Here is a 14873-nt window from a genome sequence, read left to right on the forward strand (position 1 = left end):
TTTTAGATAAATCACATCAATATAAAACATCACAGTTTAGATGATGAGAAATCCAAATGAAACTGCCAAATCCCTAGTGGGAAAATGTAAAAGCAGTTGAAAATTAAACTGGTAGTGCTTTGTGTTCTCATGTCTTCCTTAAAGAGCCAGAAAAAAGCAAGAATTGTCTGAATCCAGTTTTCCCCAGTGTCTATACTCTCCTCGGCCCCTGCTGCTGACTACGCCACCTCCCCCACGGCGCAGCTGGGTAATTTCAAGAGACAGCAATTTTGTTTAACTTACACAGTACTATTAGTATGTCCCTTGGATAATCCTAAAAGTGCTTTAGCTGTAATTAATATGGGATAACATTCTCTTCCAGAATAACTTAAATTATTCTAGCTAAAGTAAAACTTGATTCTTTGGCAGATTTTACAAGACTGAGGCTATATTATAGGGAAAATGAAGTTACTTTTTATCTAAACATGTTTGTGGGAACTTAGAACAACATAAGGCTGTTTTTACTCAAAGTGTGTTGATGGACCATGAGCATCACCAACATCTGGGAACTTATGAGAAATTCAGAGTCTTCAATCCTAAACTAGAACTACAGAATCAGAACTTTCACGATATGTGATGATTTGCGAGCAAAACCTGGCCTGAGAAGCATGGATTATACATTTGACAGGCATCAGGCAATGGAAGACCTGGGGCATAAGTCTTCTCTGGGGGATCTCAGATATGTACAGAAACTACAGAGATTGACTAAAAGCTAAAAGAGTTGTGATTGACCCTAGTCTAATCAATGGCATTAAAGTAGCAGAAGGAAAAATGTCTCCCTAGAAGGGTATTAGTCAGCACGCAGTATAGAAAAATAGGGGCCAGGGAGTGGAAGTAGCAATGCTTATTCAATCATGGCCAGAATGTCATCTTCTCAGTACACACCCCCTCTCTTTGCTCTCCTTTAGCCTCACTAAACAGCCCATGTAATTATAAATAGGTCTCTCTTTTTATTTTCTCCCAAGAGACCAAGCGTGATCAGGCTCTTATCTATTTGATGGGACTGAAGTAGGACCTTTAGTTACTTAGAGCACTCAGATCAATGTGGTACCTGCCCCAACCAAGCAATTCACACACACACACACACACACACACACACACACAATACAAAATGAGTGTGAAAAAGATCTACACATAGTTTTAGATATATTTATAGTGGTGTGCTGGCATCAGCTCGTCCCTGCTCAGGAACAATTTTTTAAAATTCAAGAATCTTGTGAGACGGTTGTCAAACCATTCATAGCTTGAAATTAAACACATGGGAGTATTCATGTCATGGAATAAACTAAAGATCAGGGACTTCTTGTTTGAAAGAGCAAGGCTGTTTATATCACTGGTTATGGGTGATATAGAAATCCTTATGTTCATCAGTCTTGTATAAATATATCTGATGTTCTTAACTTTTTCCATTGAGAGGATAGAAGCAAAGAAACCCTAGTAGCAACGAGCCTTCCTAAGATCCCAGATTTTGATTTCTAAATACCATTTCTCACTAAAGGGAACCAGAGTTTCTTGGGAAAAAATGGCTGATTCCAGGGCTACTCAGGGGAAATAAAAGAGAAACCTGGACTGTCTTACATCAGAAAGTGAGGAAGTTCCCCAAAACTGATAGATTAAAGAATACTGGATACTCTGTGTGCTGTAATGGTGGATATAGCTCATTATACATTTGTCAAAAACCCATGGAATGTACAACACCAAGAATGAACCCTAAGGTCAACTATAGACATTGGGTGATAATAATGTATTAATGTACATTCATTGATTGTAACAAGGGCACAACTCTGGTATCATCTTTTGATAGTCGGGGAGCTGTGTGTAGTTGGGGTAGGATGTATACACTGGAAATCTCTGTACTTTCCACTCAACTTCGCTGTGAACCTAGCTGCTCTAAAAAATAGTCCATTAAAAAAAAAGATTTAAAAAGAAGAAAGAAGAAAAGAAAAGAGAATACAGGATCGCACTTGAGAAAGCTCCAGTGGACAAAACTGAAAGAACCTGAAAATCAAAATGAAGAATGATGTAAGAGAGTAACTTAGTTATACATGAGATCATGCTGATATAAATAAACAAATAAATGATTGGGGGAGAATGGAGAGCTCTCCCTACAAAAGAACATCAATTCATAAATACAGAAGAATGATGGAATTAGAAAGTCATCATATTGCAACCACCACAGTAACAATGGTTTCAGTCAAAAACCATCCATGGATGGTAAAACTAGTGGGTGACAATTTGAAGAGAAACAGTATATTTCCAGTCTCAAAGTCTTCTCCCATAAGGTACTTGTTAATGACAAAGGAAAAAATTGAACTTTACAGTATACTAAGCTAGTGAACACAACTTTAACCAAGTGTTCCAAGTTAAGGGGCAACCAACACTGGGGCAATGTGACTCTTGATGGGATGAAGTCTTGATGCAAATTTCCAGGCAGAGGTTCTGACTCACTGGGTCCAGAGGAGCCTGAGAATTGACATTGGAAACAAGCTCCCCAGAGGCTGTAGGTGATCCACAGACCATGACTGACTGATGGGCATGACATCCTTGTTATACTTGCCCTTCAAGCTCTGAACAAAGTTATGCCTGCATACACCTATGAAGTATCTCTGGCTACCATTTCTATCTGACCATGTGTCTTCCTTCAACTTGGCAGAAATCCCCAGCTGCCTGGAAAACTTCCTGCACATTTTCAAAACCACCCCCTAGCTCTGTGCCCCACTGATAGTGGCCCCTCTGAAGCTCTCCTTGGTTACCTTTATGGGTGTCAATTTCTTTGGAATTCTGGGAGTTAATCATCAGCTGAAGAAAATCCACTCGATGCTGGAAACAGAAAGAGAAATGTCAATGGCAGAAAGTTACTTGTGAAGACAGAAATAAATCAGGAGTGCATATTTCACACCTCTTTCCTGAGAATATGGCCCCTTAAAGAGCAGAAGGCTGACGAGTACTGACTAAGTCCTCAGTGACCAAAACATCCACCTACAAATCTTAGAGAGCATGATGTTTCCCTGAGAGAAACCCAGCCATCATGTCCAACTGCTTTTTGGTCCTCACTCTCTCTGATCTTTGGTTTCTCTGGCTTTTGAAACAGCTTCTTAACTAAAGAGTTATCTGCTCTCTCTCCTGTCATACCTGTTTGCTTAGGAAAAGATTCATGACATCAGTCCCTGTTTTCCCTCCAACTTTAATTCTTTTATTTATTTAGTTAGTTATACAGCAGGTTCATATTAGTTATCCATTTGATAGATATTAGTGTATATATGTCAATCCCAATCTCCCAATTCATCACACCACACCTGTGAAGCCATCTGGTCCTGGGCTTTTGTTTGTTGGAAGATTTTTAATCACAGTCTCAATTTCAGTGCTCATGATTGGTCTGTTTATATTTTCTATTTCTTCCTGGTTCAGTCTCAGAAAGTTGTGCATTTCTAAGAATTTGTTCATTTCTTCCAGGTTGTCAATTTTATTGGCATACAGTTGCTTTGTATTTCTGCCATGTCAGTTGTTACTTCTCCTTTTTCATTTCTAATTCTATTGATTTGAGTCTTTTTTTGCGGTACACGGGCCTCTCACTCTTGCAGCCTCTCCCGTTGCGGAGCACAGGCTGCGGACATGCAGGCTCAGCAGCCATGGCTCACGGGCCTAGCCGCTCCACAGCATGTGGGATCTTCCTGGACCGGGGCACGAACCTGTGTCCCCTGCATTGGCAGGCGGACTCTCAACCACTGTGCCACCAGGGAAGCCCGAGTCTTCTCCCTTTTTTTCTTGATGAGTCGGGCTAATCGTTTATCAATTTTGTTTATCTTCTCAAAGAACCAGCTTTTAGTTTTATTGGTCTTTGCTATTGTTTCCTTCATCTCTTTTTCATTTATTTCTGATCTGATCTTTATGATTTCTTTCCTTCTGCTAACTTTGGGGGTTTTTTGTTCTTCTTTCTCTAATTGCTTTAGGTGTAAGGTTAGGTTGTTTATTTGAGATGTTTCTTATTTCTCGAGGTAGGCTTGTATAGCTATAAACTTCCCTCTTAGAATTGCTTTTGCTGCATCCCATAGGTTTTGGATCGTCGTGTTTTCGTAGTCATTTGTCTCTAGGTATTTTTTTATTTCCTCTTTGATTTCTTCTGTGATCTCTTGGTTATTAAGTAGTGTATTGTTTAGCCTCCATGTGTTTATGTTTTTTTACATTATTTTCCCTATAATTGATTTCTAATCTCATATTATTGTGGTCAGAAAAGATGCTTGATGTGATTTCAATTTTCTTAAGTTTACTGAGGCTTGATTTCTGACCCAAGATGTAATCTATCCTGGAGAATGTTCCATGCACACTTGAGAAGAAAGTGTAATCTGCTATTTTTGGATGGAATGTCCTACAAATATCAATTAAATCTATCTGGTCTATTGTGTCATTTAAATCTCGTGTTTCCTTATTAATTTTCTGTTTGGATGATCTGTCCATTGGTGTAAGTGAGGTGTTAAAGCCCCCCACTATTATTGTGTTACTGTCAATTTCCTCTTTTATAACTCTTAGCAGTTGCCTTATGTATTGAGGTGTTCCTATGTTGGGTGCATATAAATTTATAATTGTTATATCTTCTTCTTGGATTGATCCCTTGATCATTAAGTAGTGTCCTTCCTTGTCTCTTGTAACATTCTTTATTTTAAACTCTATTTTATCTGATATGAGTATTGCTACTCCAGCTTTCTTTTGATTTCCATTTGCATGGAATATCTTTTTCCAACCCCTCACTTTCAGTCTGTATGTGTCCCTAGGTCTGAAGTGGGTCTCTTGCAGACAGCATGTATATGGGTCTTTTTGTATCCATTCACTGAGCCTGTGTCTTTTGGTTGGAGCATTTAACCCATTCATTTTTAAGGTAAATTATCTATATGTATGTTCCTATTACCATTTTCTTAATTGTTATGGGTTTGTTTTTGTAGGTCCTTTTCTTCTCTTGGGTTTCCCACTTAGAGAAGTTCCTTTAGCATTTGTTGTAGAGCTGGTTTGGTGGTGCTGAATTCTCTTAGCTTTTGCTTGTCTGTAAAGCTTTGGATTTCTCCATCGTATATGAATGAGATCCTTGCCGGGTAGAGTAATCTTGGTTGTAGGTTCTTCCCTTTCATCACTTTAAGTATATCATGCCACTCCCTTCTGGCTTATAGAGTTTTTGCTGAGAAATCAGCTCTTAACCTTATGGGAGTTCCCTTGTATGTTCTTTGTCGTTTTTCCCTTGCCACTTTCAATAATTTTTCTTTGTCTTTAATTTTTGCCTATTTGATTACTATGTGTCTCAGCATGTTTCTCCTTGGGTTTATCCTGTATGGGACTCCCTGCACTTCCTGGACTTGGGTGGCTGTTTCCTTTCCCATGTTAGGGAAGTTTTCAACTTATAATCTCTTCAAATATTTTCTCAGGTCATTTCGCTCTCTCTTCTCCTTCTGGGACCCCTATAATGAGAATGTTGTCCCAGAGTTGTCTTAGGCTGTCTTCATTTCTTTTCATTCTTTTTTCTTTATTGTGTTCTGCGGCAGTGAATTCCACCATTCTGTCTTCCAGACCACTTATCTGTTCTTCTGCCTCAGTTATTCTGTTATTGATTCTTTAGTGTAGTTTTCATTTCAGTTATTGTATTGTTCATCTCTGTTTGTTTGTTCTTTAATTCTTCTAGGTGTTTGTTCTTTAATTCTTCTAGGTTTTTGTTAAACATTTCTTGCATCTTCTTGATCTTTGCCTCCATTCTTTTTCCAAGGTCCTGGATCATCTTCACTATTATTTTTCTGAATTCTTTTTCTGGAAGGTCGCCTATCTCCACTTCATTTAGTTGTTTTTCTGGGGTTTTATCTTGTTCCTTCATCTGGTACACAGCGCTCTGCCTTTTCATCTTGTCTATCTTTTTGTGAATGTAGTTTTTGTTCCACAGGCTGCAGGATTGTAGTTCTTCTTGCTTCTGCTGTCTGCCCTCTGGTAGATGAGGCTGTCTAAGAGGCTTGTCTGCAACTTTAATTCTTAATGAATGACCACATAAATTAATCCCCTGATATTTGCAGAGTTCATTGGCAGCTTTTGTAGAAGCATCTTCAAGCCCTTCACCCTTCCAGAATGCTACACATTCTTCAGTGACATCCTGAGTACCCAGCCCTGTCCCCTGACCTGCAGACATACTTGTGCTGGCCTCTAGCCCTCATGAAGGCAAATCTGGGTTAACCCACTTGTGGCTTCAATGGCCAGAGAAGACTCCTGTCCACTCCAACTATGAGTGGACTCAACTTTTAAAATGTCTACACTGCATCAGGTGCCTGACAGGGCCTTCCATTGGACAACCTGTGAAATAGGAAGCTTGGAACTGAAGTGATTCTTTGCCAAGCTAATATTTGGTGAAATACCAGTGAAATCATTTTTAATCAGTAACTTTTATCCCTTAACCATTTATTGAAAAAAAGTGGTAAACTCCTTATCTCAATAATATTTATGCAGTGACATACTAATTGGCATGCCTATTATTATATTTAAATATTGCTCTCTGGCTCATACTCTTATTTCCTTCCCCAACTTCCTCCTTATTCATTCCCCCCAAATTTTAGAGCCCTCTGATTCTAAACTGTATAGTTTTCTACCTACCTTTAAAAAATGTAGAGATATGCATAAGAAATAGGTGTATAGCTCAATAAATTATCAAAAAGTGAACCCCCTCATGTAACCACCACCAGACTTTACCATTTGTTTATCTTTGAGGCGACTCTCTTTCATCCTTTTTACAGACTTCGTTAAAAAATTCACAGAACTTTTTGGAAACAGAGTAATATTTAATACTTCAAAGACTGGGATGAGGAATGGAAAGAATACTGTAGGGGAAAAGATAAAAGGAAGCACAGTGAAAATGCAAAGTTTACTTGGAGCAATCATAATTTGCTCTACCAATTAAAAAAGTAAAACCACCAGGATACTCGATCATGACCCATTGCCTCTATGACCTTTGCTCAGACTTCGAAGCCAATGACTGAGCAAGGCCAAGTCCACATATAGGGGCCATCACTACAACAGTGAGATCAGTGGCCCCTTCTGCATCTTTGGATTGACCAAAGGAACTGGATTACATTCTGGGACCTCATGGCCTTTAATTCTTGGACTAGCATCTCTTTGGATAAACCAGACTGTAATCTGTTACTTCAATTAATCGTGCAGTTTAAAAAATAATAGTCATGATAGAAATAATATGGTGTGTGTCTTTCCACCACAATGGAATGTAATTAGAAATCAATAACAGAAAGAAAATTGGGAAACACACAAATATGTAGAAATTAAATAACACACATTTAAATACCCAATAGGTTGTAGAAGATATCAAAAGGCAATCAGAAATTACTTTTAGATAAATAAAAATGAAGACACAATATACCAAAACTGATGGGATGGAGCAAAAGTGGTGTTCAGAGAGATATTTATGGCTATATGTTTAGATATTTAAAGAACAGAGATCTCAAATCAAGATGCTAAATTTCACCTTAATACACTGAAAAGAGAAGAGCAAACAAAACATAAAGTAAGCAGAAGGTAGAAAATAGTAAAGATAAGTGAAGAAACTATAATGAACAGGAGAATAAAAAACAATGGAGAAAATCAGTGAAAACAAAAGCTGATGTTTTGAAAAGGTTTTTTAGATAGATTGGCCAAGAAAATAAGAGAAAACACTCAAATTTTTAGCATCAGAAATTGCTACTGACATTTTAAAAATGAAAAGGACTATAAAGAAATCTACATATACTCAATAACTTGTAATAACCTATAGGAAAAGAATCTGAAAAAGAATACATATACAGGGACTTCCCTGGTGGTGCAGTGGTTAAGAATCTGCCTGCTAATGCAGGGGACATGGGTTTGATCCCTGGTCTGGGAAGATCCCACATGCCTCAGAGCAACTAAGCCCCTGCGCCACAACTACTGAGCCTGCGCTCTAGAGCCCACGAGCCACAACTACTGAAGCCCGTGCACCTAGAGCCCGTGCTCCGCAACAAAAGAAGCCACCACAGTGAGAAGCCCACACACCACAGTGAAGAGTAGACCCAACTCGCTGCAGCTAGAGAAAGCCCGCGCGTGGCAACGAAGACCCATCACAGCCAAAAATTAATTAATTAATTTAAAAAAAGAATACATATATGTGTGTGTGTCTGCATAGCTGAATCACTTTGCTGTACACTTGAAACTAACACAACATTATAAATTAACTTTATTTCAAGACAAAAAAGTAATCTATGAACAACAGTATGGAAATAAATTAGACAATTTAGATAAAATGGATGGATTCTTAGAAAGACACAAACTATAGAAACTGACTTAAAAAGAAATAGACAATCTGATATACCTATAAGAAGTACAAAGTTTTAGTTAGTAATCCAGAAACCACCCACAGTTTGGCAAAGAAAAGCTCATGTCTAGATGGTTTCAATGGTGAATACTACCAAATATTTAAAGAATTAACACCATTGTTTTAAACAAACCCTTCTAAAAAGTGGAAGATGTTGGAACACTTCCAAATTGTATGAATCTGTACTAAAACCAGGCAAATTGGATAAGATGGTTCTTTGGGACACAAGTCCACCATCTTCCTGGTCTACTGGTTTTCCTAATAAAATCACTATACTTTGCTTCAATCAGTCAATCAATCAATCAATTAATCAATCATTCAAACCAGCACAAGTAAAGAAAGCTACAGACCAACATATCTTATACCATGGGTGCACAAATCCTCAACAGAATACTAGCAAACTGAATCTAGCAACATATAAAAAGTGATACACACCATAGCCAAGTGGGCTTTGTCCCAAGAATACAAAGTGTTATAATAAACCATGTCAAAGGAATAAAAAACAATGACCACATGATCATCTAATAGATGCATAAAAAGCATGTAACAAAACCCAACACTCTCTTGTGATAAAAATACTCAACAAACAGGAACAGAAGGGAATTTCCTCAACTTGAGAAAAGGCATCTATGAAAAACTAAGCTAACACTATACTTAATAATTAAAGACTGCATGCTTCCCCTAAGCTTAAACTTTCCCTAAGTTTAAGAACAAGACTAGGAAAATCATAAAGACAGAAAGTAGACTGGTGGTTACCAGGGGCTGGGGGCAAGGAATAACAGGGAGTTATTGTTTAATGGGTATAGAGCTTCAGTTTCACAAGATGAAAACAGTTATGGGGATGGACAGAGGTGATTTTTACACAACGATGTGAACGTATTTGATACCGCCGAACTGCACACTTAAAAAATGGTTAAGATGGAAAAAAATTGTTTATCGTGAAATATATCAAATACAAAGTGTAAATAAAATACATATGTATAATTTGAAGAAGGAAAAAAAAGAACAAGACTAGGAAACCTCTCTCATCACTTCCACTCTAGAGGTTCTAGCCAGGGTAATTAGGCAACAAAAGGAAATAAAATGCTTCCGTATAGAAAATGAAGTAAAACTCCTCTACCATCAGATAACATGATCTTGTATATAAAAAATCCTAAATAATCCACTAACATCCTATTAGAACTAATACACAATTCCAACAGGGTTTCGGGAAACAAGGTCAATATACAAAATCAATTCGATTTCTATACACTGTAATAAATATCCCAAAAGTGAAATTAAGAAAATAACTCTATAATAACATAAAAAAAGAATATTTAGGAATAAATTAACAAAAGAAGTGCAAAACATCTACCCTGAAAACTGCAATATTGTTGAAATAAAGAAAATCTAAGTAAATGAAAAACATCCCATGTACATGTATAAGAATACTAAACATTGGCAAGACAGCAACTCTACAGATTTAACGCATTCCCTATCAGAATTCTGGCTGGCTTCTTTGTATAAATTGAAAAGCTGAATTTAAAATTCATATGCAATTGCCAGGGGCACAGAAGAGCCAAAACGATCTCGAAAAAAAAAAAGAATAAAGTTGTAGGACTCGTACTGCTGATTTCAAAATTTATCATAAATCTATAATAATCAAGGCAATGTCATACTGGCATAAGAATGGACATATAAATAAATAGAATAAAATTTAGACTCTGGAAATAAATCCACTAGTTTATGGTAAACTGCATGTTGAGAAGGGTTACAAGACCATTCAATGGAGACAAAATAGTCTTTAATAAAAGGTTCTGGGATAACTGGTTAGCTACATGCAAAAGAATGAAATAGACCCTTACCTTACACCATATACAAAAATAAACTCAAAATAAATCAAAGACCTAAACATATGAGCTAAAACTATACAACTCTTAGAAGAAAACCAATGGGTAGATCTTCATGACCTCAGATTTGGCAATGGATTCTTAGACATGACACCAAAAGCACAGAGAAAAAAAGGAAAATAAAGAATTTGTGCATGATGAAAATTAAAAATTTTGCACTTTAAAGCAAACTATCAAGAAAGTGAAGAGACACCTACAGAAAGGAAAAAAAAAACTTTCCAAATCATGTCTGATAAGGGACGCTTACCTAGAATATATAAAGAACACTTACAACTCAACAACAGAAGTATTCAATATAATCCAACTATAAATGGGCAAAATATTTGAATAGACATTTATCTAAAAAAGATTGTGGGGAAACAGTTTGGCAGTTACTTATAAGTTAAACAGAGTTACTATATAACTCAGCAATTTCACCTCTGACTACATACCCAAAGAATTGAAAACAGGTATTTAAACGAAAACTTGTACATGAATGGGCATAGCAGCACTGTTCATAATAGTCGAAAGCTGGAAATGACCCAAGTGTCTGTCAACTGATGAATGGATAAACAAAATGCAGAATGTCCATATAATGGGATATTATTTGGCCATACAAAGAAATGAAGTACTGATATATGCTACAATTTAGATTACACTTGAAAACATCATGATAAGTGAAAGAAGCCAGCCACAAAAGCCCACATATATGATTCCATCTATACGAAGTGTCCAGAATAAGCAAATCTATAGAGGTAGGAAGTAGATTAGTGGTTGCTTAGGGCTAAGAGGAGTGAGAGGTTATAGTTATCAGGTACAGGGCTTGTGAGCTGACAAAAATGTGCAACAATTGACTGTAGTGATGGTTGCACGTATCTTTGGATGTACTAAAACCCTTTTTTTTTTCAACTTTACTGAGTTATAGTTGAGATACAGTACTGTATTAGTTTGGGTACAGCATAATGACTTAACATACGTATATTGTGAAATTAACCCCGTAAGTTTAGTTAACATTCCTCACCTCATATAGTTACAAAAAAAATCTTCCCTTGTGATGAGAACTTTTATGATCGACTTTCTTAGTAATGTACAAATATATCACACAGCAGTGTTAACTATACTCACATTGTACATTACACTTTCAGTACTTTTTATGTTACAACTGAATATTTATACCTTTTGACCACTTTTATCCAATTCTCCCACCACTCAACCCACACCTCTGGTAACCAAAAATCTGATCTTGTTTTTCTATGAGTTTGGTTTTCTTCTTCTTCTTTTTTTTTTTAGTTTAGTTTTTTTTTTATTCTACATATAAGTATTTGCCTTTCTCTGTTTGACTTATTTCACTTAACGTAATACCCTCTAGGTCCTTCCACTTTGTTGCAAATGGCAGGATTTTCTTCCTCTTCTGGGTGAATAATATTCAATTGTGTGTGTGTGTGTGTATATATATATGTATATGTATATATATATATGGAGACTCAAGTCCTAGAAGAACCTGGCTTTCTCATATATATATATATGTATATATATACACACATATATATGTGTGTGTATATGTACACACATGCACATACAATATCCAGTTGTGTATATTGAATGTTGTATATATTTTGCCTGTCCATTTCCTCTGTTGATGGATAGGTAGGATGTAAAAACCAATGAATTATACATTTTACACTAGTGCATTATATGGCATGTGAATTGTATCTCAATAAAGCTATTATTTAAAAAAGAAAGATAGGGCTTCCCTGGTGGCACAGTGGTTAAGAATCCACCTGCCAATGCAGGGGACATGGGTTCGAGCCCTGGTCCAGGAAGATCCCACATGCTGCAGAGCAACTAAGCCCATGCACCACAACTACTGAGCCCACGAGCCACAACTACTGAGCCCATGTGCTACAACTACTGAAGCCCACACGCCTAGAGCCCATGCTCCACAACAAGGGAAGCCACCACAATGAGAAGCCAGCGCACCACAACAAAGAGTAGCCCCCGCTTGCCACAACTAGATAAAGCCTGCGTGCAGCAACGAAGACCCAATTCAGCCAAAAATAAATAAATAAAAACAAAAATAGTTTTAAAAAAAGAAAGATAAAGGAAGAAAGGTGGAGAGGGAGGAAAGGAGAGAGGGAAGGAGGGATGGAAGAAGGAATAAAGAAAAAGGAATAAAGTAGTCCACATACTTATTGAGAGAATTAATGGAGAGAGTAGATTAAATTTTAAAATCTTCTTGCTATATTTCACAAAGGGATCTTGTGGGTTGTTGAGGGAATCAATGCTCACTCCAAATGCTGTGCCAGTAATCACATCCATGCTGTAGGCCCCAAAGAAGCTGAGTAGAGAAAGATATGAACAACTAAAGTCAACACCTCTTTACTCTCCTTACTCAACACATATAACAAGAAGTGCATGTAAAATCAGATGCCCAGGCAAAGCAGGTAAAGAGCCACAGTCTTTCAGAACCACCTGTTGGACCATGGAAGAGTCTATGCTACTATCACTCACTCATGAGGTGTGTCTGAGGTGCCAGTGATGCAGCTGGCCCTGTGCCAGGAGGGCTGGGGACACTAAGGCAAGTTAGACATCCCCCCCACAAACTCAAGGAACTCACTCATAGAGGGATAGACACCCATAATCAGACAAAGTACAGTAGTGTTTTGACTACAGGCAATAATAAGTGTATAAGGACTGTGTCTGAGCAGAACCAAGGGTATAAATTTAACACATCCTGGGGGAGTCAAGAAAGGGGATATTGATCTGGGTCTTGCCTCACCATAGAACGTGCATTCAGAGCTGATTCCTCTTCAGTGAATTACAGAACAGCAGCACCCTGTTCTGAGTTGCCAGGAACATCATCCCTCACTCTCTTACACCCCTGCTAAGGATCCTGAAAGACCCACACTTCCTCAACTTCAGTGGTCTGTGGTTGACCTGAGGGCAGACTCATTTCTGTGAAATGTAAGAAACTAAAAATATTTCTAGTTAAAAAAATAATAAATTACTCCAAATTTGACTTAGGGAATCCTATAGCTAAGTGATCTTATGTCCTCAGTTTTCCCAGGACATTATCAGTTTATACCTGTTGTTACAGCAGAATTTTAAAAAAAATCTCAGTTTAGACAAGAAATGCTATGATCACTCTACCCATAGCCTGTACAGGGCCTTCTCTCTTTTGAGGCTGAAGGAAGAACAAATGGTGGTTAAGAATTAATATTTAGCCTTTTCCTCAGGAAAACTGTGAAGAGATTTAAGTTGTTTCAAGTTCCATACTGTAACATTCCTGCCCAGTGCACTGCCTGCCAATACGTATGAAGAGCCTTCCCCACCTCTGCTCCACACCCTCTACACTCAGTACTGTGCACAACAATGTTTCTCCTTTCTAAACTATGTGTTTTTGTCTTCCAGAATATCCAAAGTGACAGTTAAGCAGATAAGTTCATCCTGGCTCATGTACACAGGAGAAGACCCTTTCTCTCCTGGCTGCCCTGCTTTCTTTGGCGAACCACCACTCATTCTGGGGTGGCCCATTGGAGTGGTACCACCACACACTTACTTCTGTCTGGTCACTACAGTAACTCAGCAGTGTGAATCTGGCTCCATGGCAGGCAGCTGGAGGGTCTCAATGGAGCTCAGGTACCAGCAGCTTCACCCCTACTTACTCTTTCATGTTGATGGGCTTGCCTTTCTCTGCTTCCTTCTTCAGGTTCCTCACCAACATGTCTCCAATCTGGCTAATGATGGGGAACATCTAGATACAAAGTACAACATCACCTGAAGTTAAATGCAGACTCAAGTCCTAGAAGGACCTGGCTTTCCCAAGCATGGAGCAGTAAGTGGCATTTTATAAGGAATCTTAAAATGTCTCTTCTAGGATGTAAAGATAAAAGACCATCATTAGAAAACTCAAATTCAGCAGACTTCTCTTTGGAAAGGGACTATGATCTTATTTTCTACCTGTCCCTAGAGTCATTCCTTAAGTTTCTAGTTGAAAGTCCTCTTCTTTTCTTACCTCCTTGAGCTTTCCGCTGGTGAAGACTGGAGACAGCAATGTTCGTATCCTCTTCCATTGTTCATCCTCAGACAAAGAGATGGCATTTTTCATAATTCCCACTGGACCAAGAAACTAGAGTCAAAAGCAAAACACAGAGTCTTATTGGCACTGTCTCAAGGTGACTGACCAGATCTGGGGGCCTATTCTTGAAGCTCCAAAGAAATAGCTATCTGGAGAGGGCAGACAGCAGAAGCAAGAAGAACTACAATCCTGCAGCCTGTGGGGAAAAAACTACATTCAGAGAAAGATAGATAAGATGAAAAGGCAGAGGGCTGTGTACCAGATGAAGGAACAAGATAAAACCCCAAAAAACAACTAAATGAAGTGGAGATAGGCAACCTTCCAGAAAAAGAATTCAGAATAATGATAGTGAAGATGATCCAGGACCTTGGGGAAATAATGGAGGTAAAGATCGAGAAGATACAAGAAATGTTTAACAAAGGCCTAGAAGAATTAAAGAACAAACAAACAGAGATGAACAATAAAATAACTGAAATGAAAACTACACTAGAAGGAATCAATAGCAGAATAAATGAGGCAGAAGAACAGA

At 37.8% G+C, this 14873-nt stretch overlaps 1 protein-coding gene across 1 annotated transcript in view; it reads right to left on the minus strand.

The window, feature by feature from the left end:
- Positions 1-14873, minus strand: part of LOC307062543 (cytochrome P450 3A29-like) — a gene marked incomplete at its 5' end in the record, with an annotated part of 42065 nt that overhangs the window by 14824 nt on the left and 12368 nt on the right. Inside the window, 5 exons of the mRNA XM_079718284.1 lie at positions 2793-2859; positions 6751-6878; positions 12456-12604; positions 13932-14020; positions 14282-14395. Of these exons, the coding sequence (XP_079574410.1) occupies positions 2793-2859; positions 6751-6878; positions 12456-12604; positions 13932-14020; positions 14282-14395 (547 nt within the window). The remainder of the gene's footprint in view (positions 1-2792; positions 2860-6750; positions 6879-12455; positions 12605-13931; positions 14021-14281; positions 14396-14873) is intronic.

The sequence above is a fragment of the Hyperoodon ampullatus genome (assembly GCF_949752795.1).
Source record: "Hyperoodon ampullatus genome assembly, chromosome: 14".
Classification (NCBI taxonomy): domain Eukaryota; kingdom Metazoa; phylum Chordata; class Mammalia; order Artiodactyla; family Ziphiidae; genus Hyperoodon; species Hyperoodon ampullatus.